Source organism: Trifolium pratense, linkage group LG4 (genome assembly GCF_020283565.1).
Source record: "Trifolium pratense cultivar HEN17-A07 linkage group LG4, ARS_RC_1.1, whole genome shotgun sequence".
NCBI classification, from domain to species: domain Eukaryota; kingdom Viridiplantae; phylum Streptophyta; class Magnoliopsida; order Fabales; family Fabaceae; genus Trifolium; species Trifolium pratense.
In genome coordinates this window covers 28680797-28702166 of record NC_060062.1, presented here as the reverse complement: position 1 = coordinate 28702166, position 21370 = coordinate 28680797, and the positions used below count along the sequence as shown (strand labels likewise).

General features: G+C 33.4%; 4 protein-coding genes across 6 annotated transcripts; 2 read left to right on the top strand and 2 right to left on the bottom strand.

Annotated features, from left to right (window-relative positions):
- Positions 1-2980: 2980 nt before the first annotated feature.
- Positions 2981-5707, bottom strand: LOC123923451. The gene is made up of 2 exons (XM_045976137.1): positions 5137-5707; positions 2981-4239 (listed from the first exon to the last, which is right to left on the bottom strand). Exons 1-2 carry the CDS (start codon positions 5705-5707, stop codon positions 3059-3061), a joined length of 1752 nt encoding a protein of 583 aa, XP_045832093.1. The 3' UTR covers positions 2981-3058.
- Positions 5708-8273: 2566 nt separating this feature from the next.
- On the bottom strand, positions 8274-12285 carry LOC123881519 (probable ribonuclease P/MRP protein subunit POP5). Its single transcript, XM_045930227.1, has 5 exons — positions 11803-12285; positions 11658-11764; positions 11198-11382; positions 10955-11092; positions 8274-8816 (listed from the first exon to the last, which is right to left on the bottom strand). Exons 3-5 carry the CDS (start codon positions 11370-11372, stop codon positions 8668-8670), a joined length of 462 nt encoding a protein of 153 aa, XP_045786183.1. The 5' UTR covers positions 11373-11382; positions 11658-11764; positions 11803-12285; the 3' UTR covers positions 8274-8667.
- A 1763-nt stretch (positions 12286-14048) lies between these two features.
- Positions 14049-16932, top strand: LOC123921049. 3 transcript variants are annotated; one of them, XR_006813898.1, is made up of 4 exons: positions 14127-14307; positions 15003-15083; positions 16329-16479; positions 16571-16932. XR_006813898.1 is itself a non-coding variant. In XM_045973449.1 (2 exons), the coding sequence occupies exon 2, from the start codon at positions 15078-15080 to the stop codon at positions 15519-15521; it is 444 nt and encodes a 147-aa protein (XP_045829405.1). In that variant the 5' UTR covers positions 14135-14307; positions 15003-15077; the 3' UTR covers positions 15522-15800. The 3 variants fall into 3 exon arrangements, 1 of the variants encoding a protein (XP_045829405.1); XR_006813897.1 differs by having other exon boundaries at positions 14049-14307; positions 15003-16479; XM_045973449.1 differs by lacking the exons at positions 16329-16479; positions 16571-16932 and having other exon boundaries at positions 14135-14307; positions 15003-15800.
- A 1093-nt stretch (positions 16933-18025) lies between these two features.
- LOC123923126 (pathogenesis-related thaumatin-like protein 3.5) lies at positions 18026-20171 on the top strand. The gene is made up of 3 exons (XM_045975781.1): positions 18026-18612; positions 19269-19539; positions 19857-20171. The coding sequence occupies exons 1-3, from the start codon at positions 18114-18116 to the stop codon at positions 20044-20046; spliced, it is 960 nt and encodes a 319-aa protein (XP_045831737.1). The 5' UTR covers positions 18026-18113; the 3' UTR covers positions 20047-20171.
- Positions 20172-21370: the final 1199 nt, after the last annotated feature.

Here is a 21370-nt window from a genome sequence, read left to right as displayed (position 1 = left end):
CGGTACTTTTATAGCGTATGCTTATGAATCTTCAGGATTCATATTTTAAAAGATATTTTACGGTACTTTTAGAAGCGTATGCTTATGAATCTTCAGGATTCATATTTTAAAATTTCATCATACTATGAATCTTCAGGATTCATATTTCAAAATTTCACCACGATACTTCTGGATCGTAGGTTTGTGAATCAATATAAAAAAAACGAGAAGAACAAAATGATCTGAAAAAATAGAATAAAAAAAATTCATATATAAAATAAAATTGTCACTTCCCATTGTTGTTATACCTTTCTTGAAAGAGGATAGACTATCGTGCTGATAACGTGTTATGAACTATTCCTAGAGAATAACAAGAACAAAGAAGAAGAGATGAAGGAGAGAAAGAGAAGAGAGAATAGACTCTTATTGTTCTATTCAAGGTGTGTTTTACATTGTAACAAAGGGGTCCTATTTATAGGACACATTTAAGGGACAAGAAAACCTATACAATAATGGACATTCATTACATATTATTATTCATAACAATTATAATTTTTTTTCATAATTTATATAAAAATAATTAACTATATTTTTTTTCAAAAATCTATTATACACAAAAAAACCTTTTTTTGCTTTCTGAGAGAATAAAACTAAATCTTAAACCCAAATTTTCTGAGGCTTATGATTTAGTATCACCACTTTGCAATTTGATTAGACTCGGTGGGTTCTTCAACAGAGAAACAGAAAGCAAGAAGTCGAAGATGCTGAAGTTCCCATCAAAAGTGAAGATCGAGTTCAATGCACTAGATCCACGAACCGCATCATGTATGGAGTTTCTAGCGCAATGCAACTCACGAAAAGCGAAAGAATCAAACCCTGCTTGCGCAGTTGAGGTGAAACGTAAAAACGTTGAGCATCCGCCGTAGATCACGGTGACGTTCGTTAACGGTGTGGAAGAAGCTTTCGATGCAACATCGACGCCGGCACACCATATAACTAAGATGATTCTGGAGAAAGGTCAGTACCTTGAGACTGAACAGATGTTCCGTGAGGCAGGAGAACAATGGCCTGTTAAGAACTCTCCCAACATGCACCTGGAACCAAAGTGCGTTTTCTATTTTATCTTACACTGTTTTATGTTTTTCCTCTTTTAATTGATGTGTTTTATTCTTCTGAATTTGTGATATAGTTTAAGATATAGGAATTGAGATAAAGAGTGTCATGTACCTGAAAATGAGTTGGCACTAAATTTGCAATTGACTATATGCTCTATGAAGCATGGACACGAACCCGGACATATTGTTGACACAGATAACAATTTGAGAAAATGACATAATTCAATGTAATTGTATGTGCTGGTGTTGGACACTGATGCGTGTTTGACAATGGGACACGACTAATCAGAGGATTGTTCATGCTTCATAGACTATGCTATAGTGATAATCGTTTAGGTTATTAGGAGTTCTTATTGGTCTTGATGGTATTCTATTTGACGGAGGAAAGTCATTGGTTTAGTGTGGATGAGAGGACTGATTTGTTTGTGGTAGGATATGATGTGGTTCAAGAGATTGGGGTGGGTTTTGTTGGAGAGGACTGATTTTCTTGTGGTAGGATATGAAAAATGACATGTCTTGAGAGAAAATTCTCTCTGGTTTTCAGATCAAACAATAACTAACCTTTTGAGCCATTTTTGTTACCAAGATGGAAACATTTTCTAGCTCTAGGTTTCAAATTTTGTTCTGTGAGAGGTGATGGTATAAGTATAACACATGAGCTAAAAGCTTTAATGGAGGTGTGGTATGGTTGTATATTAAACTGTATGTGATGTGGAGAATCAGATTTGAATTTGAGGGTAGTAGATGGAAGCATGTTAGTTACTTAGTTATATGCACTACATGTGAGTGGTAAAAGACGAAAAGGGAAGAGGTAAATGAAACTGAAACATGAATATCCTAGCCACATTTAATTTGTGTTCCTGGATTGGTGCTTCCTTTCAACCACCCCATTTTGTTCACGGTTCCAAGTTTCAACCCATGACAATTGATGTTTAATGCTTTTAGTTGAATAAAAAAACTTAGAAAACTCTAAGTTATTTCATTATTAGATCTGGTTCTTTTTATGGATGTGTACTGATTTTTAACAAAAGACTCATTGGTGTAAGTGTTGTCGGGTTTCTGCTTTGGTTTTCTTTAAATGAATCCAAGTATTTATTGATGTGTCATCCATAATAGTAGTTAGAAAAAATAATAACATAAATTAAATCGAAAACAGAGATGACAAAAAATGTGCTAATGCTACGAAGTAAAGAAAACTTTTCTTCGTCATATGCATAAACTTTTGATATAGCAAGAGATATAGTTCAATTCTGTTTTTGCAAAGTAGAATAGCACTAATTCGAGGGATGACCTAGTATGTGGTGCCAAATTTAGTGGGGAGTGACACCACTTGTGGGTGTTACCATTAAGAATTATCACTGTGTTATGGATACTCCAGCATGTTCTGCACTGTCAATCATCACGATGGATGGTATCTCCTGAATGAAACTGTGATTATCAGTGACAAGAAAGGGATTTGGTTAGACCATATACAATGACAAACCAAATTCAACACAACTTTTTCACTTCCCAACACTCCACATCATTTTCTCTTTCTTCCACATAATCATTCAACATTTATTCAACTTTTACCCTCTCCAATAGTTTTTTCATTCAACACTCTACCCCACCACTTTCTCTACCCCACCACTTTTTATTTCATATTCTTATTTAAATTTATATTTTTGTTTTTATGATTACATAAAATTACAATTATCGATTAAAATTAAATTAAAATAATTAACACTTAACGATTTATTTTTTAATTTTTTTGTAATAAAAACAAAATTTATTTAATGAAATTATACGATACAAATCATCTTAAGTTAATTTAAAATACAACACACAAGTAACGTAATTAGTACGATACAAATATTTTGAAATGCAATACAACACACAAGCAACATAATTAGTACGATACAAATAATTTAAAATGCGATAAACACACGAGCAGCAACGTAATAATTAGTACGATACAATAATCTTCAATCACGTCCCATTCCAAACTTTGTCCATATGTGCTTCACTAAATCTGCTTGCAAATCTTGATGACCTTTTGGATCACGGAACTCGGATCTAGCACGCACATGATTTGCAAAAGCGGGTAACACCTCGGTCGAGTATGGTTGCGGTGCACTAGATCCACTTTCCTCATATTGCTCAAAATCAGTCCAACGTTGAGCATACGAGTCTCGTTCATTCTCAACAATCATATTATGTAATATGATGCATGATCTCATTATGATACCCAAATCGGCTATGTCCCACAAGCGAGCTGGTTCATGGATGATTTTAAATCGAGCTTGAAGAACTCCAAATGCACGTTCGATGTCCTTCCGATATCCCTCTTGATATTTTGCAAATAACTTATCGGGTTCACTTTGAGGAAGTCTAATCGATTTGACGAAAGTTGGATAAGAATGGTAGATACCATCAGCTAGATAGTATGTCATATTATAGGGACGCTGATTCACAAATAAATTAACAGTAGGAGCATTTCCCTGTTCCACGTCATCAAACACCGGTGACCGGTCTAGAACGTTTATATCGTTCAACGTTCCTGGACATCCAAAAAATGCATGCCAAATCCATAGATCACGAGATGCAACTGCTTCAAGAATAACTGTGGTGGTTCCCTTATCCCCCCTAGTAAATTGACCTTCCCATGCTTTAGGACAATTTTTCCACTCCCAGTGCATGCAGTCAATACTCCCAATCATCCCTGGGAACCCTCGCATTTCACTAACATGTAGTATTTTTTGCAGGTCATCTTGGGTTGGTGCTCTCAGATACACTTGCTCATACAATCGTATGATTCCTTTACAGAATCTACGTAAGCACTCCAATGTTGTAGTACTTCCTATTTTGATGTACTCATCGACCGCATCTGCTGCCATACCATATGCTAACATACGCATTGTTGTGGTACATTTTGCTAAAGGTGATATACCTTCTTTATTGGCTGCATCAACTCGCTGGGTGAAGTAGTTATCACTACTTGAAAGGTCCCCAACAATTCGAAGGAAAACATGTTTTTGCATCCGGTAGCGACGACGAAACATTGCATCGTCATATGTAGGTTCATCGGCAAAGTAGTCGTCAATTAGTCTTTGGTTTGCCGCTGCATGATCTCTATTGAGATATTTTCTAGTACGAGGTGCATTATCTTCCAATATTTTCTGTCTACGCTCTCTAAATCGATTGAGTATATAAGCGTCATCAATTTCACGTCTTTGTTTGTAGGCTGCGATATCAAAACGAAATTTTGATGGATCCATTTTTTGTGATGTTGGAAGTAGATTGGATGAGATTTGGGATATTGGAAGTAGTTGGATGAGATTTGGGATATTGGAGGTAGATTGGTACATAAATGGTTGCATGAGTCCCTATATATAAATGATAGACATATGACGGATTTGAAATAAATATTGTATAGAGTTAATTATCGGATAAAGATTAGATTCGATTTGGGTGGTAGACCACTGACGGATTTGAAATAAATATTGTATAGAGTTAATTATCGGATAAAGATAGCAGACAATAATGTGGGATTGGTACTACACTGCCAAAATGATAGCATACAATAATGATGACATACAAAAATAATAACATACAATAATTTAAATGTCACAAACACTACAATAAATCAACGCAATAAAATTAAAGCAAACACTACACTGACATATTCAAGCACAATAAAGCTGACATATTCAAATACAATAAAATTAAACCAAACACTACAGACAAATACTTGCTTTAAATTAATCATCAAACAGTTCTTGGGCCAACTTTTCCAACATTTTTTTCTTCCGGTCATCGGGATGGTCGTCGGAACTTAACTGTAGATACAATTTCATTTTCTCCACTTGGTTAGCCTCTTGTTGCATCAATGTCATTTTCTCCATGTGTTCAAGCTCTTTCTCCTTTAATTGTTTGAATTCAGTCCATTCTTTTTCCACCACCTCCGAAGTTTCCTTGCTTTTTTTTTTACCCTTTTTTTTAGCTGCCTCCCTACCCATAGGACGAGCACTAGATCCTACAGAGTTTGAGCCACATGCATCACTCTCGTGAGATCTCTTAGATCCACTACTTCCAGATTCTCCTTGACTACTATAACGTGGTTGATCACGGAGAGCATTCCATTCTTCCATTAAAGTGAACCGAACATTCTTCCCACATGCATATATTTCCTGCGCTTTTGCCAAAACATCATTCTCGGACCAACCACTTCCTTGGAAACGCTTAGCGCCATCATAAGCGCCAATCCATTTACCCAGTATTTTGTTCATATAATTAAAACGGTTTCGGCATGCAACTCCATCACGCGGAGGATCGAATGAGCAATGCTCATTACAATAGTCAGCAATTTGACCCCAATATGTTTCACCTTTCTGGTTTCTCCCGACAACACTGCTTGTTCCAAATTTTATCCACCCACTAATTAGCACCAAATTTTGTTCAGTGTTCCATGATGGTTGCTGGTTTTTCTTGCTCTTAGGAGTTGAATCTTCATTAGCAATAGTTATTTGTGTTGAAAATTTGGGAAAGTTAGTTGTACCACCACTCGAAAAAATTTCATTAACCATCGGCATGTAACCATTAAACGGGGGTGTTTGAGATGGATTTCTCAGCATAGATCCATAATATGGATGAAAATTTGGAACAAAGAATGATTGGTTGAAATTTGGTGTTAAACCAAAATTAGGTATGTTTTGAGGATGTTGGTTGAAAAATTGATTTGAATTTTGATAATTGTTGGGGTTTTGATAATTGTTGAAGTTTTGATAATTGTTGGGATTTTGAGAATTGTTGGGATAATTAGAAGAATTGTTGGGATCCATTTCACTAAAAAAAGATTAAAACTTCAAAAGAAAGACTAATTAGAAAGATAATAATAGATTAAGATAGTGAAAAACTTGGTTTTTTTTCTGTGTTCAAATGAAATGAACCAAGTCTCTATTTGTAGAGAAAAAAAAATCACAAATTTTGGTAAAAAAGTAAAAAAATAAAAAATTAATTTGCAATGAGATAATTGAGTTCAAAGGATAAAAATCATAAAAATCCAGCGAACCAATCAGCAGCTGACAAGTGACACCCTTTATCTTAAAAAACAAATTCTCTCTCCGCCCTCTGCGCACACACGCGCCCTGTCCGCGCGTGTGACGCACGCGCCTGGCTGCACAAATAAAGAAGCGGCACGCGTCCCCCTGGTTGCAGATTCAACATGTTGAATTCATTCATCATCTCCCTCCTCCACATCACATTAAACACCTCCACTCCAATGGTTTCAACATGTTGACCTTCATTCAACACCCCTCATTCAACACCAGTATACATAGTCTTAGCCGTGTAACATAGTGGAGAGATTTGGTGTGTATAAAGTATCAAATAGGAGCGATTAACAAGATCCGAGATTGGACAGTGGCAAAATTATTATTCAGCCCTTGTAGGAACCATTACACACAATCATTACTCGAAATTGTTGAACGGTGTTGGATGCATTACAAAATCTAGTGGCTGATGAAGTGCAAGAAGGGAGAGTTCGAAAGTTGCATAGTTCACCCCAAAGGATTCTCATCTTAGTTTAATTGCTTGAAACAAACATATCAGTTTGGAAGGAAATAGTATTATATTGATGACTGGAAACAAATACAAAGGAAATAGAGAAAAAGAATGTATTGATAGTGATAGCTATCAACCCCAAAAGCACTAACGGCTTCCCTCACCACAATGGTGATCTACTTTCTCTTTCTTAAAAGAGAAAACAAGGATGATTCTCTCCCACCCCTCTTACATCATATATACTAGGTTTAATTTATCTATTGGTCCCTTAAAGACATTTTAGGTTTCACAATGGTCCCTTAAAGAAAAAAAGGTCCGGAATGGTCCCTTAAAGAAAAAAAAGGTCCGGATTGGTCCCTTAAAGACATATATGTTTGTCATATTGGTCCTTTCCGTTAAATTTTAACTTCAAATATAACAAAAAATTCCAATGGTTAAAATTTTAAAAATTAATAAGGTTTTTGATGGACCACTTACATTTAATGACATCCACAATTCAGTCTACTAAAACTAACGTTTTTTGTAAAAAATTGACGGAAAGGACCAATTGAGAAACGAATGTGTCTTTAATGGACTAATCTTGACCTTTTTTTATTTAAGGGACCATTGTGAAACCTAAAATATCTTTAAGGGACCAAAAGACTAATTAAGCCTATATAGTAACTAACTTGATATTTCTCATGTGTCATGCATGTGCCACAAAATTTCAGGGGGGCTTATAAGCAACATAGGGGGCGTAAAGAGCAACTTTCAGTGATTATTGACTTTTTTTTTCATTTTTCCTCCTAATTTTCAAAAGTTGGCCCAATTCCTGAAGCCCAATTCAAGACGTAGTGTTTCCTCTTGTACTAAACGCAAAAATATTACTATTTTCCATTTTTTTAAAAATTAAAAAAAAAAAAACAAAGCACACACATGCATTGAGCAGAGTGAAACAAAACATAGTTGCATATGCACTTTGAAAACGAAATTATTCCGCCTACTTCATCGATCATCAGCACCGACAATGTTTGTGGTGGTTTGTTGTACAACGACATGTGTAGTTAGTAGGACAAAGTGAAAGGCGTCATTGTTCAAAGTACACGGTTTTGGTTCCTTTTTTATCTTAAAATACAATTTTATTCGTTGCTCTGCTTCGTGAAATGCGATATTGTTGTAGCTTTGTGCTTACTCTGTGTTGATCAGAGTTTTTTTTTTTTGTTTACAATGGAGCTGAAGATCGAACCTACGACCTCTAGCATATAAGCTCCTCGGAATAGCATACAATCTACTGTAAAGATCGATTATTTCCCAGACAATGTCTTTGCCGCCAATTCTTTGGACAAACTATAGGACTAATCCTAGAACTAGAATGCTTAATTGCATTTTAAAACTTTTTGCCCTCCAAAGAGTATTTTATGCAGAGATCGAACATGGTTCTTCCCCACAAAAGCTCACTGTTGCTTAACCAATTGAGCTACATCAATTGAGTCTTAAGCACAACATTTAATATATTTGAAATTTTAACACTCAACTTTGTGTTGATCAGCTAGGAATATAAAACTGTTCAAATCTATCACAAGAAGTGTTTTCCAAAGTGACGTTGATACTCTCAACTCTCTCAATAGTAAAAGAAAAAGAAGAGTTTCATTTGATAAGTGATATATAAGAATAATTTGCTTTAATTGTTTGAAATTAATATAAAAGCTAATCGATAAATACATTGTATCACTTCCTAAAAATCTAGAAAATTGAAGTGAAGGCAAATGAAAGAAACAAATGAAAACAAGTTTCCCTCCGAAACTATGTCCCTATAACTACTATTGGATTGCAATTTTACACATTTTCACAAGCCTCTTCACTCATGGCTAAAGATATTACTATACCATATGTTAGGAAAACCACAATGCCATCTTCTAGGAAGAGAGTATGCACTAAAATTAAGCTTATGATTATAACGAAAGATTTAAACTTCAAGAACTGTGGACAAAATTTGTGACTGAACACAGACTGAGAAAGCTTAATGAGGCACCTTGATAGTGTGGCCAAGTATTCAGTGCTCCAAAACTTCAATCTTTGCAAGATAATTATTCATGCGATGAGTATCATCGGCTGATAATCGATCACCAACCATAAGCTTATACTGCTCAAATTTTGCTTTCTCACACTTCAATGCAGCAGTTTTAGTAGCCTGTAAATTTCCTGAACCAAATGTAGAATTTCATATCAGGATTTAGACGTTCATGATGAATGCAACTTTAAGTGAAAGAAAAGATGGTATAATGAATATGGCCAATGGCAAGATCAAATTGATAAAACAGAGAAAAGACCAGAGTTTCATTTAGATGATGGCAAGCATACTGTCCTGTAAATCAAGCTAATAAACACGATAGAGTGATGTGTATTTATTTTTTTACTCAAGGGTGATGCATCAAGGATAGAACAAATTCCTCTTAATTAGAAAATAAGAAAAGTAAAGCCGCTAGGTTTGGTCTAGTGGTGAGGGGTTTGGGTAGTACGCTATAGGTCCCGGGTTCGATTCCCAGTTCATTGTAAACCAAAAAAAAGAAAAGTGATGCAATCTATATCTAAATATTAAAAAACACAGTTCATGCCAAACCATATCAAATTCCAATGAATCAATTTTCTTCCAAAAGTTCCATCCCCATCCCCCTCTTTAGTTGCAACGTACAAACATTAGTATTTTACTATTTTAATTAGTCTTTTTAGTAATGGCTATTCATTATTAATTAGAAAGAAACAAAAGGCACAAATATTTCTCTACAGTCTATCTCAGGGTTCTCACTTCTCACATTTACTATTAACTCACACTAGAGATGCCCTGATGTGACGTCTTCCATTTCATATTTGTATACTACCTTCGTCCCTTTTTATAAGAACCTTTTCAAAAATCACCGGTATTAAGAAAAGTTGTTGGAGTAATACTTTTGTCATAAAAGTGTTACTATCACTAAATTACCCTTGTGTATTAATAGATTCATTGTTGATTTTTCATATTCCAAGACAAATTGATAATATTAATAAGGGGTATGTTTGGAAAAAGTGTAATAGATGCATCTAAAAGAGAAATGCTAGGGACACACTCCATTTAACACACACTATTATTGGACCACATCACCCTTTTTTCAAATTCCAAACTCTGGTACCAGTTTAACAGGTTAGGCTATTTTTTTTTTTTTTTATGGATGTGGAAATTGATGGAGTAACTATGCAGAGTTGTAAGTGAGACAGTACAGGATTGTTATCGTTCAATGAAAATGGCGAGTCTTGCAAAGCTTGAGAGTTCCGTGAAGATGGAGAGACATAAGAGTTTGAAGGAGAAGCGGAGGTTGTATGTTCTGTAGGATTATATATAGGTTGAAAATAAATCTTGATTTTTAATGTTAAAATAAAATAAATCTATATTCAATTATTTTTCAAGTTCAATTATTTATCAACAGCATCCAATTATGGATTTCAATCTACAGAACAGAACATTTTGCATCCATCAACGCCATCAGCTATCAAATGTAAAAGAAATTAACATTTCAAAAGTTTAAGTGTGTCAATTGTCTCTTAAAATTAGATATTTCAAAGTTAAATTAAAATCTGTGGACATATCATGGCAATGGAGCATTGGAGTGTGCACCATGGGACGCTTTTGAATGGAGGAGGAAGGGCTAACGAAAAGGCAATTCGAACCAGAGACACCGTAAAATGCAGATGACGGTGTCAATTCAGAACCCAAAATTAAAATTTAAAAGCAAATTAAAAATAAATAGGAATTAACTTGACTAACCGGTAATCGGGTAATGGGGGTTGAAAAATGGGATGATGTGGTCCAATAGGAGAAAGTGTGTTTAAAGGAGTGTGTTTGAGAGTGTGTTCTTAACACTTCTCGCATATTAAAATTTGTAAAGGGTCTTATATTTAGAGACACACTATTTTTGTAAAAGGGTCTTGTAATTAGGGGCGGAGGGAGTAGTATTTATTTGGAAATAAATTTCATGGTAAATGATAATCCACGATGAGGGGACAGAGTACTGGTTATGAAATATGAAGGCTTTCAATTGTGTTGTGACTGAATGATAGATTCTAATGACAAGATAATAAGCATTCAGTTTTCTGACATAAGCAATGTTCTGTTTCTTCCATTAGTTCTATATAACAGGACATTTTTTCCGACAAATCTATATAACAGGACTTGATATTCAAAATAGTAAAACAAACTCCTGAGGAAGATACTATCTAACACACCCCTTGTTTGCTATTCCTATACTGTCTGTTATAAAGGCATTTACAAAAGTAAAAAGAAAAAAAGAATGGCAATGATGACTTACCAGATAAATCAAGCAAATTAAACACCACCGGGTAATGTCCAATACTTCTGAGCATTGTAATGGAAGCCCATACTTTTTCATACTCCTCCCTTGAAGCTCTAATGATGCACATATTAGTAATTGGATTCACATACTTAACTGCACAGCGACGCAAAAGTGAGAATATTGTTATCAAATATGAGAAATAGAATTAAACTTGAGGAAATTACTAGACAGAAGAATCATGAGTAACTTGTTACTCACCCTGAAATGATCCCAGTGATGCAGCCAAACCACACTCCCCAAAATTCACCAAAATGCTATCTTTTATAGCATTAGAGACATTAAACTGAGTAATTATAATAGAATCACCGGCCGCTTGGTCCCTGTTAGGATTCATAAAAACCTCCATCACCATGTATCTGTTTTTGAACACCATCGCCCTTTTCCTAGAACACAAAATCAAAGTTTCAAATTATCAAAAGACAAATCAATAGGGTAAAGAATTAGATACATACACACATTAATCATCTCAGTCATTGATTTAAGATCAGTCAGCTCAGAATCTTTAAATTAGATAGATACATACACCATTATTTAAAGGGCCAGTATTCTATTTTTACCTATAACACTATATCCTGAGTTTCTACCAAATTCCGCAATACAAACAAGAAACATATAAAATTAAACAGAGAATCCAAAACAATTGTGGAAAGGGACCAACCTGTGATAATCGAGGATGAGGAGGATTCAGTTACTTTAGTAGGTCAATACAGACCGTCCGATCCACGGGTCCTGTTCCTTATTTTATTTTTGGAATAAAAAATAAAGCTTAAAAGCGTAGCGTATCAAACAAAAAACGCAGAAACCTTCCTTTGTCTCTCTGCAAGTAAGTTCCTACCGTCGTCGACCAAAATCAAAGATATGTTGCGCCTCTGTTTGGTTAAGCGTTTAGACAACCAAAACGCGCTTTTGCCAACCAAAACGTGCGTTTTCTGTTTTTTGGGTCGTTTGGATAAAACTCAAACGTGAATCTCTGGAACGCGAATCTTCACTCAAACGCGAGTTTACATGAAGCTACAAATCCAAGCTTCTGGAAATCGCGTTTCCACGGCAGGTACTACGTCACCGTCAATTTGTCAATTTTGCCTCTTTTGCCCTTTCGAAGTCTCAATCGTTAAAAGAAAGGACGAGAATAATTAGAGGTTGTTCACCTGATTTATTTACTGAGAAGGAAGAAACAACAAGGCAGAGGGGAGAGTGCTTGCGGCAGGCGGCGATGTTGTAACTTGTCTCCTGCGTTTTTGCATTTTTAGTTTCAACAGTCAAATGTCTCTATGTTAGAGATGAACTGAGATTGGATTTTTTTTTAATGAGATTGGGCCTTTTTTTTTAAAGGAGAGATTGGGCCTTTTTATTATTATTAAAGTATCTATTTATATTTTACCATTAAAATACAAAAAAAAAGAAAAGAAAAAAAAGAAGTAGAGTTTATTTAATTTGGCGTCCAAAAGAATATTTTATTAAATTTAAATATCATATTTTTTTTACAATAAATAGGCCCATATTTTAATATAATTATTATCACATTTTATTGAATATTTGTTTTGCAAACTATTAATTTTTTTATTAAATTAAATAATTATCTATAATACAAATAAAATATATTATTTTAAATACAAGTAAAACCCATTTTGGTAATTGCATATCCAAAAGTAATTATTATTCAAACTATCCAAACAATATGAGTTCATGAGAATCACTTTTACACGAATGTATCCAAACATAAATCAATTTAGTTCAACTCACTTTTAACCAAAATCAATTCTGTCAAACTCAATTTCACCAAACTCAATTCTCGTCACCCAAAAACCAAACACACACTGCAACCGGCAAGGAGTGGAGTGGGAATTTTGCGTGTTACACTATTATTATTCTCTTTAGCAAAATCAAACGTGGCACAATATAATGCTTAAGATTGATCGGACAGTCGATAAAACTTGAAGATCTGCTGTAAATCTGGTAACGGGAAAAGTTAATTTCAGATGAGTGGAGGTAGTTAAGTTACTGAAGTAAGAAACCCTAGAACTAGAAGATAGTAAAAAAAAAAGGGTCAATCTCGGGTTATGATATGGACTATAGTATTGGGTCGTTAAGCCCAGATCTAGGACCCAAGGCCATAGGTCTTTCTTACAAGTGTCCGTTTCTGATTAGAAGACAGACTCTGGATTCGCTGTACGGTCTTTTTTTTTTTATCTCTCCACCTTATCCTTTTTTTTTTTGGGGAAATAATTGGAAATTAGAATGCTTATTTGCGGAAAAAAAGGAAAACCATAAAGATTTTACTTTAGTTTTTTTAAAATATTATATTATTGTAGACCAAAAAATATATATTATTGTGACAAAATATAAAATATTATATTATTTTCTTAAGAAGTGTTATTAATTAAAAGAAAAATATTATTTAGTAAAAACAAAATTTATGCATACAATTGCCGCAACAAAACACCAGCAGAATTGCTTGCAAAAAAAAAAAAAAAAACCAGCAGAATTCCTATTTTTTTTCACCATATCATCCTATTTTTTTATATGAACATGACAAATTAATATCTTTATTAATTAATAACTACGTTTTACATGTTAGAATATCTTTATTAAACTCTTTATTTTATTAATTAATAATCATAACATAATCTATTCTATCTTATATATAAAGAGGAAATATAAATTTTGATGTGAACTTTTAATAATATCAACAATATCTTTGATTTTTTTTAGTAGCAACAAAAATCTTTTATTAACAAACTCATCATAAGCACATCTTTATTTTTAGCAGTAAAAATTCTTTATTAATAAACTGACCATAACATAAAACATATATTTTATTTTTTTGGACATAAGTTAGACACATTACAAAACTGACCGGCTACCAATTAATAATGAGAAAGTGATGGGTTAAGAAAGAACGATAGAGTTGGATCCGATAGTTAATCCAAAATTAATGGAAACACTGACACCTTACAAAACCCGACCCAATATCAACCTTTTTACATTTGGATCACAATTTACCCGAAATTTAACATGCATTTAGTTTTGTCCTATATCCATATGTGTCCCCACCCACAAGTCCACAGTGACCATAAGTGCATCACTTTCTATAAATAAATACCCATTCTTCCTCATTCCTTGCTCATTTCATTTTTCTTAGTTTTGTTTTGTTTAGGTGCAGAGAGAGAGAGAAAGAGTGTGAAAGGTTTTTTTTTCTTTCATTAATTTCTGTTTTTATCTTTTGGTTTTTTCTCTTTCCTCATTTTTATAGGTATTTTGTGGAGGAAGAAGACTTTGTAGCTTGACTTTGTGAAAGATTAAATCATGTGAGTTCATTTTCTCAATTTTCATTCATTTCTTACAATTGTTAATCTATTTTAATTTTAATATTTTTTTCTAATTCCAAAAAAAAAAAAAAATCAATTTTTTTTATAATTTATTGACAAGAATTAATTATTATTGAGTTTTTTAAATTTATTTCTTAATTTGATTTGTTATATATGAGCATGGTTTTGTGGGGGTTGTTGGGAAATATATGTGGTATAATTTGTGTTAATTATGTTGTTTGTAAATCATGTAATTGGTTTTGGTTTTAGATCTACAACATGTGGATAATTGTTTTGTCGTAAATTGAGTGTGATTTGTCTTATTAGCATGAAAAAGACACAATGATGATAAAACATATGCTGATATTTTTATATGTCCTTTGTGTATTAGATTTTGTTCTCATAATTCATTTTGCTATCTGCAAAATTCCAAAAAAATATTATGGTTGATAAAAAATTGTTAATTCCTTGTGTTAGGTGTACCCTTTTTTGTAGGTTGTTACATTAATGGTATAAGATAAGATAAGATCTAATTTTACACATACCTCTTTTGAAAGGGAATGATTAGTTGTAGATTAATATGAAATTAAGTTTATTTATAAAAGGAAGTTTAAGTGAAATTAAGTTTATGAGACAAGCAGATGAGTTTGTGTTGAGTTTGACTGAATTATGTGTTGTTGTGGTGGGCCCTGCAGACAATTCAGGGGGTCTTAAAGTTGGAGGGAATTAGATTGAAATATCTTAGAAGTTTCTCTCTTTCGACTGAAGAAATGGAGGTATATGGAAAATCTATGGTTGCAGCTCCTTCAAATGTTATTTATCTGTCAAGTATTTTGGGCCATGATGGTCCAAGTCATGTTCACAAATGCGACTGGAAATGCCAAAACGAACGTGTTTGCGGAAACATGTTTCGCTGCAAGCTGACAGGTCTCACACACATCTGTGATAAAAACTGTAACCAGAGAATTCTGTATGATAACCATAGCTCCCTTTGCCTAGCAAGTCGTCAAATTTTCCCCCTTACTCCAACAGAAGAACAAGCAGTGAGAGGCGTTCGAAGGAAGCTCGACGCAGCAGAGAGTTCACCCGTTGATAATAACATCGGTTGTAAGCGTAGGAGGGATGCACAATTCCATCCTTCTCCTTTCGAGAGATCTTTCTCTGCTGTCAGTCCTATCTGCAGCCAAGTTGGAGACGGCATGGATACGAACTAGATATTGAGATTCATATAACTGAAGGAGACCTTTTTATCATTTTCTCGTTTTTTTTTTTTCCTTTCTTTTTTTCTATCTGATGAGTATCCATAACAGAACTTGAACAATTATGAATCGCCGATTGGTGGACCTTATGTGTCCCCATTCGCCGTAGGACGTCTTTATGATTCTAGTAATAATGTAATGCAGTATTTAAAGTAGCTTGACTGTTGAATGGAGACTTGAGATGGCTGTGTGTACACAGTTATGAGACTTGAATTAAATTCGGTTTCTTTCTAACTTACTCAGAAGCTGATTCTTATATAGCTTACCACAGGATATATTCTAGCCTTCGTCTATGATGCTTGAATTTAATTTGGACCTGGTTGATGTATACATATTAGCGATGTTTCTCATGTATATGTAATCATTAAGCGTCCATATTCTAGTATTAGAGTGGTGTACTCTTGTATTCTTCCACTTTCTTTTTCTATGGTTCTGTTAGAACAGGTTCTCTTCAGTTCTTCATATGCAAATTTTTGGAATCTTATGGAGACCGATACTAGTTCTCTGTTACAGGCTCAAGGGAGATTATACTAGTTCTGATTTGAACTTGTCTTAATCAAATTTCTATTATTTTTTGAGGTTTGAATTTGATTGACAGTTGGTTGTGTGAGTTGAATGTAAATTGTGCAGGTTTTGAAGCATATATGCTAGGAAGGAGTCTTCAAAATATTTGTGTTTCAATACTGAATGATTTCTTATGATATAGATTTTCCCTGTTTTATAACATGAAATACTGATAAATGTTTCATTTTCTTGATGCAGGTACATGTACATGCATTGCAACTTTGGCTTGAGTTTTTGTCTTTGCTGAAGTTTGGAGAAAATGAGGCTGTAAAGAGTTAAAAGGATATCTCTACCCTACAAGATGTCAAAAGGATTGAGAGCAGTTATGACACTGTTAAGGGATGATAAAGTAGGTAGCCTTAATCTTATATATTAATTCTCATTGAAATTTCAGACCTCATTGTGTTTGACTTCTCCATTATATGATCTATTTCTTGTAGGTGGCGAGGTGAAATTGAGCAAATAAAGATTTACCTCCAGAAAAAAATATCTGTCATCATTGCTGTCACCAAAAATATCTGCATAATGGCGTTCAAGGATTGAAAGTAAACCTGTTTTGAATTGAAGGATTGAAAGTAATAGGTTGTTCTTGGCTTCTGCTAAATTGCATATTTTTGTTACATTCTTATAGCTTATTTGTGAAGGTAGAGGAATGTAATATACCCCAACTTTGATGTATTTATCTCATATCTTATTGGCTTGTAAGTATCCAATCCAATCAATGAAATTTGGAACTGTTCATTTTCATGTAATGCAAGCTGTCTTAAAGATATGGATATTCAGATTTTGTTTTCTGTTTTAATATGCCAATCACCTTTGCAAAAAATGATATAAAAATTAGATAAGTTTACTTTAAGATTTATAAGTTTTCAAAATGACCTAAAATCAATAAAATAATACAAAAAGACTAGAAAAGGACTGCTTGAAGTTGTGGCCCGTGACCTCCAACTTACAAAACAACTTTATTTTTTGGGGTTAACCTCTGAGTTCTAGGTGAAGCAGGTTTTAGTAATTCAGAATTTAGTCAAGATTGTAAGTAAAATCTGATTAAAAATTGTTTCATTTCGAAATTGAGTTTGGATCTTCCTTAACAATTTTTTCATAATGAAATTTATTAATCACTTGAGCACAATCATTTTGCCACTACTAAAATAAGCCACAATAATTGCATAGAATTTTCCACCATCTACACAATATGGAATTTAAAAAGAAAAATGTGCCAAGAAGTTTCAATTTTATTATTATTAGTATACCAAGTAGTTGTTTAACCTGAAAAAATGAATACCAAATTCTACCAGCTTTGATCCAGAAGTTTGTGAGGTGGAGCAAGTTTCCCAACGGGAAGAATTGATAATAATTAAAGGAAGTCATGGTCAAATTTCTTGTTTAAAAGTTTATCCTTTACCTCATATAATTAAAGTTCAATAGTTGGTATATGTCAATGTTCTAAAGTCACTGAGGTCAAAGGGAGTAGTTTGAAGTTCTAGGGAGGGAAACATTATGCATATAATATTTGCATAAACGAGTTTAACTTATTACCTAGTCAATATTTTTCTATCTATAAGGAATCATAGGTCACTTCTTTATAGGATTATCCTATTCAACTTGCTAACTTTTTCCTTATTCTCTTGTCATAGATTTTCTTTCATATAGATTTCTTTGATAATGATTTTCATATAGATTTCCTTATTTGTACATTTTCATTTTTCTCATGAAATAGCAAAGGCAAAGAATTGCTTCTAAGTTAGGCTAGGCTATCCACAATAAAAAGAAACACTAAACCCATAAAGATGTTTTTGCGGCTAAGAATTTCATCGAAGCAAAGTCAAATTTTTATTGTTTTTTAATAACAAAGAAACTCGCAATTCATCATAGCATATAAAGTTTATAAACACTATTACAAATATGAGAAACATTATATATCCATTCTTTCTATATATCTTAACTCAAGGATACTACCATATAATAAAACTATAATCATTGATGATAATGCCAAAAATTGTATCTTGGAAACTCACAAGTTCCTTTTTTGTTCTTTTTACTTTGTTAACTTGTTCTTTATCTAGCATATTCACCATAACCAACAATTGTCCGTATACGATATGGCCGGGGACACTCGCCGGTGCAGGCACACCGGCATTACCATCGACCGGATTCCAGCTTGACTCAGGTCAAGCTGTGAAACTAACAAGCGCGCCGGGATGGTCGGGTCGGATATGGGCGAGGACCGGTTGCACATTTGATGCAACAGGAATTGGGAAATGTCAAACAGGTGATTGTGGTGGAAGGCTTGAATGTGATGGGAATGGTGCAGCTCCACCTACTTCACTCTTTGAGATTACAATTGGTCAAGGTGATCAACAAGATTATTATGATGTTAGTATGGTTGATGGCTATAATCTACCAATGCTTGTTCTACCAAGAGGTGTATATGGTAAAAGTGCTTGTAATGCCACAGGTTGTGTGACTGATATCAACAGAGGTATGTATAAGTTCTAAATTAATGAGGCCATTAATTATAACATGGTTCATTTATCATTAGGTACCATAATAACAATTTCTAAATTAGTCCTAAAATGAAATAGAAAAATCAACAATTTCTTGCTTCATGTAGAACATGTTTGTCCAATTGAACTTGTATATTGTGGCAAGGTACACAACTTAAAAAATGATGTACGGTATAAATTGTGGACAGTCGAGTGTCTCGCGCCTAGAGGTTGATCGCTTGGAGTGCTTTGCCACATTTTTCTGCTGCTGTAGCTTCAACTTTTGACTATTTGTCAACCAATATCCAAACACCTTAGTGCCTGTTTGTTTTTGCGTTTCAAACTACAAATGCATGTCCGTCCATGTTTCCACCGTGATTTCCAAGAAGCTACAAATCAAGCTTCTGCATTGTCGTGATTTTTGCAAACGCGACGCAAAGCCAAACAGACGCTAAGTTGTGTACCGTAAAAGCTGTCTATATCCATAAATGCATTAAAAACAATTGGGCTCATAGGGATTAAATTGAAAGATACTTTGTGCATGGAACCAAATAAAAATAAAATCATATATAAGTATACAAATATGTTTTAACAATCACTTATGATGAAATGACAAGAGTGCTTTTTTGATTGAAAAATTACAACTGTATAGGTTGTCCAAAAGAACTTCAAGTAGTTGGTGATGATATTGGATACCAAGGTAGTGTAATTGGTTGTAAGAGTGCTTGTGAAGCATTTGGATCAGATCAGTACTGCTGCAGTGGACAATTTGCTAATCCAACAACATGCCAACCTTCCTATTATTCCACAATTTTCAAGAAGGCTTGTCCAAGAGCTTATAGCTATGCATTTGATGATGGCACCAGCACTTTCACTTGCAAAGCTTATGAATATGACATTATTTTCTGTCCTACCAGCAACAAGTATTTACTTTCTCCCTTGAATATTATTATGAGTTTTCCATTTTTTTTCAATTTATCGTCTCGCGTGTATGATATACTTGCAAACAAAACATATGAAGCATAGACAATCTTGGGACTAGATGTGTCCCTGCATGTCCGACTCTCGTATGAAACTCGTACGACATGTGTCGGATAGCTCAGACAATTATCTAACAAACAAAATCTTTACTTCGACACGCCTTAGACGCTTACACGACACAACATAGAATCATCGATTGTAATAATGGACATTGGTTCTAAATTTTATTTCTAACTTTCAACATTTTACATTACAACAGGATTACAAAACCAAATGGTGCATTTCCTCCGCCGCCGCCGCCGCCATCACCATCAATTGGATTTCCTTATGAGAGGGTTCAGCAAGACAGTTCTTCTTCAAGTGTTATCTTGCCTTTTCAAGTGTCAATCTTTCTCTTAGTTGCCACAATATTCTCTGTGTTTATAGAAAAGATTTTACCAATGATTTGAAGTAGTGCCAGCAAAGAATCATACAAGTTTTTTCTTGGAAAGTTAGAAACAACTTGGAAAAGGCCAATACAAGGAAATGGAAATGATAAGCAGTGAAAATGAATCATATGAAGAATCCTACTGAATCAAATAGATGCAGACATTAGACATAGTTTCAGTTTACCCTTGTAAATCATCCAATAAAAAAACTGTGGAATGAATTGATAAAATAGCAAGTTATTTACAATGTAACCGTTTTCAGAATCTAGTTTTTAGATCAATTCGTTTTGGCCGGAGCCTGGATGGAGTCGAAACGTACATTCAACTAACCCGTAAACTCGTACCTTATATGAAAATAAACATATATAATATATATTTTAATTACACATTTGGTTGCTTACGTTTATTTTAGGTTTTAATTTGATCCCTTACGTTTAACAAGTATCAATTTGGTCCCTTACGTTTCTACCGTTTCATTAGTTAGTCCTTTCCGTCAGTTTTGTCACATGTGGCAGACAGTTTGCATATGTGGACAGACACGTGGACATTGGACATACTGACACGTGTATAGTTCAAATTGTGTTAGTCACAAAACTAACGGAAATGACTAACTAATGCAAATGATGAGAACGTAAAGGACCAAATTGATATTTTTTAAACGTAAAGGGCCAAATTAAAATCTAAAATAAACGTAAGTGATCAAATACATAGTTAAGGTTTTTTTTTAATTTAGAAATTTAAGTGTTATGAATAATTTTATTTATTTTTATAATAAGTGTTATGAATAATAATTAAAGAAAAGATGACAAAATTAATATATTATTAATTTTAAATTAAAAAATAAATTTAAATATTAAATAATTCACACTTAATTGATATTCTCTTCTTCTCATTCAGTAGGTAAATATGACTATAATTATGCATTTAAATACAGTAACAAATAACTCAACAACTATAAAGACATAATATCTCTCTTATTTTTTTTTCACATATGATTCTTTAAATCATGCATGTAATGCGAGATTGAATATTATATATTATTGAAATACAAAGTGGTTGTATATTTTAACCCCCTATTGTTGTATTTATTTTGGCGAAACCTCTATTATATCATGTATCTTTTTTTAAAATAATGTTTATGTATTTATTATTTATCAAATTAATAATTATATTTAAATGTCCACAAATTTTAGCTCAACTACTAGAAATATTGAAATTGCTAGGTCGGACGTCATTTCATCTATTTACAAATATATATATATATATATATATATATATATATATATATATATATATATATATATATATATATATATATATTTAAACGCATAAAATTTTGAAATAT